Source organism: Haemaphysalis longicornis, unplaced genomic scaffold (assembly GCF_048455015.1).
Source record: "Haemaphysalis longicornis isolate Haplotype H1 unplaced genomic scaffold, Haemaphysalis longicornis Haplotype H1 scaffold_1, whole genome shotgun sequence".
Classification (NCBI taxonomy): domain Eukaryota; kingdom Metazoa; phylum Arthropoda; class Arachnida; order Ixodida; family Ixodidae; genus Haemaphysalis; species Haemaphysalis longicornis.
Window position 1 is genome coordinate 25511828 of NW_027526203.1, and position 7733 is coordinate 25519560.

General features: G+C 53.6%; 1 protein-coding gene across 1 annotated transcript; it reads right to left on the reverse strand.

Moving 5' to 3' along the window:
* Positions 1-447: 447 nt before the first annotated feature.
* On the reverse strand, positions 448-7353 carry LOC144159718 (uncharacterized). The gene is made up of 4 exons (XM_077691438.1): positions 6568-7353; positions 4870-4954; positions 1240-1330; positions 448-451 (listed from the first exon to the last, which is right to left on the reverse strand). Exons 1-4 carry the CDS (start codon positions 7351-7353, stop codon positions 448-450), a joined length of 966 nt encoding a protein of 321 aa, XP_077547564.1.
* Positions 7354-7733: the final 380 nt, after the last annotated feature.

Consider the following 7733-nt stretch of genomic DNA (forward strand, 5'->3'; position numbering starts at 1 on the left):
TAACCAGATTTTAAGTCCAGAGACGCTAAGAATTAAGCGTGACGCAAACGGTCCAACGTATCATCTATTCGGGGAAGTGGATAAACATCGCGTTTAGTGATACTGTTCAGTTTGCGATAGTCTAGGCAAAAGCGAAGCGTGTTGTCCTTTTTCTTTACGAGTACAACTGGGGAGGCCCACGGACTCTTGGATGGTCGGATAAGGTCGTCGGCGACCATCTCTTTGACTTGCGTTTTGATGGCCTCCCTCTCTTTAGGCGACACGCGGTAGGGTTGTTGACGCATAGGTGTAGTGGATTCATCAGTCACGATGCGATACTTCGCGATGGGAGTACGGCGCACTTTGGAAGGCGTAGAAAAACAGTCGGCGAAGTCTTGCACTAGCCGTTTTAGGGCTTCTTTCTGAGCGGTCGGGAGGTCGTTGTTTATTTCAACTGGTATGACGGTGTCACCTGTAAGCGAATCAAGAGACAGCGTCCTGAGCACGCCCACGTGCGCAACGTCAGCGACTTCCTCAATGAGAATGCGATTTTAGTGCCTTTCGCAAGATGTCGACGTTCGTTGGAAAAATTCGTGACCAGAACTTGAGTGCATCCGCTGTGCAAGTTGACAAATCCTCTAGCTAAATAAATACCCCTATCCAGCAATAACTGAATGTTGCCTTCAGCGATGCCTTCACAATCCGCGAATTTGTCATTTTTGACCATTACAAAGAGGCTAGAACGGGCAGGCAGTGTGACGTCGTCGTCAACAATGCGTAGTGCTCCATCACGCTTGTCTTCGATGTTGCTTGCTATTGCTCCCTTTGTCGAGAAGCTAATTTTCGATTTTTGCAGGTCGATAACTGCCCCATTTGTCTGAAGAAAGTCCATGTCGAGAATTAAGTCCCTCGAGCAATCAGGGAGCACAATGAAGTCGTTAACGTAGGTGAAACCGTGAATTTTTATGCGCGCAGTACACCTACCCACTGGGGTGATCAGATTGTTTGCAGCAGTGCTAACTTGCAGGCCAGTCCAGGGTGTGATGACTTTCTTTTGCGTAGAATCCAGAGTTTCATTGATGACTGAACGATCAGCACCGGTATCGGCCAATGCAGTCGTCGTACAGCCGTCTATATTTACCAGCACTTCGCAGGCAATCGGTTGGGTTAAACAAGTTTCAGGTACTGGCTGCTCGTCATCTCGTCGTAGCGGTCGTCGCACTGGAGGATCTTGGCAGTTTGTGACATCAGCGGCCTCACCTCCGGAAGTCGCTGGCCTCAGTTTCCCCGGCCTTCCGGGCTACTAGAGGGCTGACTGCCAGGGTCCGAGGCAAATCGAGGGCTGCAGGACCTGCGTCGCATCGGGGACGGGGACCTACTGAGGGCGTTGCGGCGAATAAACGTTACGGCGTATGGTGATGTGGTCCACGATTTCGGGGGGCCTCTCTCTGTCCGTTTTGCGGCCGTGGTGCATTCGGCGGAAATACACGCGGACGAGCTCGGCGATAGGGGCAGGTCCGGTAGATATGCCCTGCTTCCCCGCAGTGGAAGCAGAGAGGCGTGTTGTCAGGGGTGCGCCACAGGTCACTCTTCCGGCGACCCGTTTCCATCGAGAGGGTGTACGCGGCGTCAGCTCCAGGGTACGTTGCGGTGCGACCGAGGTAACGATAGGAGGAGCGCCATAGACGGGCTGGCGCAAGGCTGCTGCATATGAGGAGCGCGGTTCATCCAGCCGGAACACGTCAACGTGTTCTGGTACCCGAACAGCCTGTTTTACCTCCTCCCTAACTAGTTCTGCTATAGACAGCGGAGCCGGAGGAACCTGTGCCTGCTGCAGCCTTTGAAGCTCTTCGCGAACAATCTGTATCACGAGCTCCCGGAGACCGAGGCTGTCTTTCCGGATACGTTGGGCAGGGCTGGTTCGTTACGACTGTAGTGCCGCGCCCTTTGGTGGAGCGCCCTCTCAATCGTGATAGCAGGTAGTGATTGCTTCCCTCTTTCTTCAGAACATACCTGGACTGAGCGGCAGCAATAACTTGGGACAAACTCAAAATTTAAAAAACAATCTCGGAAGCGAGATTTTTTTTCGACCAACGAAAATGCCTGGGAATGTGCTCTCTATATTGTACAGGGCAATTTTGTTGCCGGCTTACAATAAATTACATCGCAATGACATGCTGTGCCAAACCGCAGTGGCCTACAATTTTATGCCGCCCTTTACAGCGCGCAACAACGAACGTTCCCGGGCGCGCGCAGCTTCGTCCAGCTCGTGAGCAGCGGATTCAGTCGCCGCTGATGCTCGCGAGCGGCAGTGTAACCAGCGCCCCTGTATAGCCCAGCGCTGCCTTTTGAAGACCGTCTCGCCGAGCATGACACGTCAGCAGAGTGGCGATTAAACATATCAGATAGGGCGGCGGGGGCAAGTGCGAACACACTCTTTGACCAGCGCTCTATAGTTCCCGTCGGCGCCCATACGCGGCGCAGCGATGCAGTTCGGCCACCGCTCCCGTGCTCCGTTTACTTCTGCGCGGACCTGTACATGGTGCTCTACCCACTGCGCCACAACGCCGACACACAATGGGACGCTACGAACGCGCCTTATATGGTTGACTCATTCAAATTACTGCTGACGAGCGCTCTCTCGTCAGCAGTTGCCACAAGCGCAACAACATTAACGTAACGCAAACTACTTAACGTCGTGCGCCCCCGGAAATGCTCTACATTTGATCGTGCCCCTCGCGAGGGGGATGTTTCACTGCGTCGCCATGCGAACAGTTTGCCACGCTTTAGTTTCAGTTCGTTCTTTGCTGGGGTGCCGACGAGCGGCGCCACCTCCTCACACTTCGCCGTGGGAGGATCCGCGGCGGGGGCGAGAGATGGCGCTGGCGTCTCCAAGGCCGCGTCTGCGGCCTCCGCGGGCACCGGCGCCGGCGCGGGGTCATTTCTCGGAAACAATGCAAAATAGTTTAAAGTTTGTTTAGAGTTCCCCAGGCGGCGCTCCTACGCCTTCTTTTTCACCGTGCCTGTTGTCGAGACACAGCCCGCATGCGCGAAGCGCCGGCGCAAGCCAGAAGGGAATCGTACAGCCGCGCTGAAGGTTACGAACGAAAGACCCCCCCGTTTATTCCGATGGCTGATAATATACACTCTCAAACATCACGTGACATACGGCGTGGCGGACGCAGCTTGCGCCCGCTATCTGTTGTGGCGGAACCCTTCGAACACCGGCGGGTGATAACAGCACATCCCCCTTTCAAATACAACAGCTACACATCCTCGTGCACCATCGAGGTAAAGAACATACATTATACAAACAAAAACAATTCCACCAAAACAACAACACCGCAGCGAACTACTCATCAATACCCAGCCTTATGGGCTTCTTCACCACTCCACCGTATCTCGTTAATGTGCGTGCAGAGTCACCATGGGCCACGTCGCCAGTTCGAGGCACCGCGTCTGTTGCATTCAAGTCGCCTGTGCTACCATCCAAATGGGCAGTACTCGCCTGCGCGGAAATGTCCACGTTTACCCTTTCATTTGGACGACGGTTAAGCGACCCCCGGTTACTGTTAAGATCCGTGCCGTTGACCAACTGTGCAGCGCCCGGCTGCTCTTCATTCTCTGGAAACTCAAAGGTTTCTGTGCTTGCACGTCCTCTCGGTAGGCGGTTAAGCCTTCTCCTGTTCCTGCGGAGATCAACCCCGTCGTCTGTCCGCACCACGTATGAACGTGGTTGCGGCGTTGGTGCAAGGACTGTGGCCTTGCGTTTCAAGTCGGTCATCCACACCCGGTCCCCTACTTCCAACTTAGGAAGTGGCCTGGCGCGGTGGCGCTGGTTGTAATAACGGCACTGCCGCCTCCTGACCTCTTGATCAGTGGCCACTGCTACTGTCGGGCTGCTTTGTCCTGGGTTTCGGAGACGGGGTAGCATTGGGACTCTTGTCTTGAGCCGTCTACCCATAAGTATTTCCGCAAGACTCACTCCAAGTACTCCGGGAGTTGCCCTGTAAGCCAGAAGTGCGAGGTAAGGGTCCTTGGACTTTAAAATGAGGTGCTTAATCGTCTGAACCATTCGTTCAACTTCCCCGTTGCCCTGCGGGTGCCTCGGACTGACGGTGACATGGCGGAACCCATAAGCCCTAACGAACTGTTCAAAGTCAGTCGCTACAAATTGAGGACCGTTATCGGTCACCACGCACTCAGGGATTCCGTGCCGTGCAAAAATGCTTTTCAGTCTTTCAATTACCACGCCAGATTGTGTGGAAGGAAGAATAGCAACCTCGGGGTAGCGCGAAAGGTAATCAACCACGACAAGGTAGGCCTGACCTTTGATCACGCATAAGTCCACCCCGACCCTCTCCCAAGAGAATGAAGGGGTCGCAGTCGCTATCATGGGCTCAGTTCGTTGCGGCGCATGTTGTGCGCAAACATCACACTGGTTCACGAACTGGGCCAGCTCGGTGCTTAATCCAGGCCACCAAACCGAACCTTTAGCTACGCTGCGACATCGACCGATGCCCTGATGCCCATCATGCAGTTTGCGCAGCACTTCTGCCCTTAAAGGTTGCGGGATTACCAGCCTCGTTCCTTTCAACAAGAGACCATCAATGATGTTGAGGCACGCTCGATCTTGCCAGTATGGAATCAGGAACGAAGGAACGGTGGGTTTTCTAGGCCAACCGGTTTGGCACAGCCTGTGCAACCATTTACAAAGGTCGTCTTTCATTTGACAATCTTTCACTCTGAGCAAAAAATTGTCCCCCGTTTCCAAACCCAGCAAACACGCCTTAGAATACGCCGTGACGTCTGATACACTCGACGATTTTTCGCCATCGCCGAGTGCCACCGGTGACCGTGATAGTGTGTCGGCTGTGATAAGCGATTTACCCGGCACGTACTGGACACTGAACAGATATCGCATCAGGCGCAGCCGGAATCGTTGAATTCGCGGCGGCATGTCGTCAATGGCCATCTGGCCCAATAGAGACACCAAAGGCTTGTGATCCGTTTCAAAGACGACATTGAGGCCACGTATGTACTCGTCAAATCTTTCGGCAGCCCATGTCAGTGCCAGCGCTTCTTTTTCTATCTGAGAGTATCGTCGCTCGGTGTTTGTAAGGGAGCGAGACGTGAAAGCTATTGGCCTACGGTGACCCGTTTTCTGCGTCTGAAAAAGAACCGCTCCCAATCCGAAAGAGGAGGCGTCTGCCGACAGAACTGTTGGAAGCGCTGCGTCATACATGGCAAAACACTTCGCCGAACAAATTAGCTCTTTCAGGTCACTGAGGGATTTTTCTTGGTCGCACCCCCATACCCACTCACAATCTTTGCGTAAAAGAGCACGCATCGGGGCCGTAGTGTGTGCCAAATGAGGAAGAAAGCGTCCCAAGTGATTGGCCATGCCGAGTAAGCTTCTTACTTCTGTGACACTTTTCGGTGCGCTGAGATTCTTGATGGCACTGACCTTAGCTGGATCAGGCTCAATTCCGTTCCCCTTCAAAATATGTCCAAGAAATCGCACTTCATTGATACCAAACACGCATTTTTCTTTGTTCAGGGTCACGTTGGAACTAGCTAAGCGCGACAGAACCTGGGCTAAACGTTCATCATGCTGGGCTTTCGTTTCGCCGGACACTAAGACATCATCCATGACGTTCACAACGCCTGGCAGGCCACATAGAATTTCGGACATTCTTTTCTGAAAATATTCAGGAGCGGACGTTATTCCGAATGGAAGTCTGGTAAAACAGTACCTCCCGAAAGGAGTCAAGAACGTAGTTAGCTCTTCGGAGTCCTAACTTAGACGAACTTGGTGAAACCCCGAGAAGGCATCAAGCTTGGAGAACCACTTAGCACCTGCCAGAGATCCTAGAGCTTGGTCTACCGTAGGCAACGTAAAGCGCTCACGAACAACGCACTTATTTAGCTTGGTGAGGTCTACGCACACTCTTAGCTCTCCCGACTGCTTCGTGACCAGCACGATTCCGGCGCACCACTCAGTGGGGCCGTCTACTTTTCTAATTAACCCCATGCGCACTAGTCTCTCGATCTCTTGCTTTAGCTTGCCCATGAGGGGAATCGGCACTCTCCGCGGGACTGTTATGGCATGGGGATAGCCCCAGGTTGTAGCCGGATAGTGTACACTCCTGGAATTGTCCCTAGGCTACAATCGGCATGCGGAAAAAGTACCTTGTATCGCTCCTGATCTGCTGTCAGTGAGTCGGCGAATTTCACAACGCCTAAGGCCTCCAAGGCTGGCAGCCCCAAAAGAACGTCACGTAGTGGGCTTACAACGTAGCAAGTTTGACGGACAGTTTTCGCTTTCTATGAAATTTCAGCCACAAACTTGCCTAGTACATTCAGCTTATGGCCGCCCGCACCCAGCAACACTTTATCCGCCTTATCAAGGTGTGTGGGCAACCCTGGAAAAGTAGACGGTAAAACAGACACTTCTGCACCTGAATCCACCTTAGCAACAATTGGCACTGCATTTATCGTAACTTGCACATAGCGCGCTTTCCCGTCCGCGTCAATTGCCCCAACAAAAGTTTTCCCGGTGTCGGGTTGGACCGCGCAGACGCGTACCTTTCTTTGCGAGGACACCCTTTTCTTGAGGCAGGCCTTGGCAAAATGTCCTTTGTTGCCACAGTTGTGGCACTTGGAAGATTTTGCCGGGCACGCAGATCTCGGGTGGGCGTTGCCGTCGCAGTAGAAGCACCGTACCTGGTTTTGTTGCGGTCGTTTCTGGTGCATCACGGCGTCCACACTGGTGCCCTGTTCCTGAAGTTCCGGTGGGCTACCGGAGTGAACACCTTCCGGCCGGAGACACTGCTGCTGCTGCCGCACGGTTTCCTTGAGACGAGCCTTGGCCAGCGCCGATGCCAATGTCAGCTGCGGGTTCATCTGTAGGGCCTCGGACAGTTGCGCGTCATGAAGACCGACGACGAACTTGTCCCGGATGAGCCTTTTCTTCATATCTCCGAAATCGCAACGGTCCGCAAGAACATGAAGTGCCGTCGCGAACTGGTCCACCGATTCTTGAGGCTGTTGCTGACGCCTGTGAAAACAGGCGCTTTCGTAAACGATGTTGCGCTCTTTGATGAAGTGACTGTCGAAATTCTGCTTTACTACGTCGTAACTTCTTGCTTCTTCTTCAGTCAGTCCAAACGTAGAGAAGACTTCGCGTGCTTGGCGCCCCATTGTATAAAGTAGGGTGCGCACCTGGGCTTCTCCGGAGCGTTCGTTGAGGGCTGTGGCGAAGCGGTTGTCATTGAAGTGGTCGATCCACGCCGGCCACTCTGACGTTTTGTCAAAGTCCAGCGGTGGCAGCTGCTGAAGGGCCGGGATCACCGTCGCAGGCTTGTTTTCCATTTCTTGGGAACGCTGCTGTACCCGACCTCAGAGAGATAGTTGACTACCGTCCACTTCTGACACCATGTCGAGACACAGCCCGCATGCGCGAAGCGCCGGCGCAAGCCAGAAGGGAATCGTACAGCCGCGCTGAAGGTTACGAACGAATGACCGCCCCGTTTATTCCGATGGCTGATAATATACACTCTCAAACATCACGTGACATACGGCGTGGCGGACGCAAAACAGCACACCTGTCTGTCTTGGTCTGTCGCTGATAAAACCGTCTTTGCCTCAGTGCAAAATTCCTTGTGCTGCCGCAGGCTGATGCTGGCTTTGCGCGCTTATCTACTTGGATCATGGGCCCCGAAATTTCCGGAGTGGGGCATCCCCTCTTTGTC

Excerpts from the sequence above, each read along its gene's own strand:
- LOC144159718 (XM_077691438.1), bottom strand. The coding sequence starts at position 7,353 with ATGGAAAACAAGCCTGCGACGGTGATCCCGGCCCTTCAGCAGCTGCCA. Across the intron at positions 4,955-6,567 it reads GGGTGTCCTCGCAAAGAAAG|ATGGCCATTGACGACATGCC; the intron begins GTACGCGTCTGC and ends CTATTGGGCCAG. Across the intron at positions 1,331-4,869 it reads CAGTGTCCAGTACGTGCCGG|GTCCTGCAGCCCTCGATTTG; the intron begins GTAAATCGCTTA and ends GATGCGACGCAG.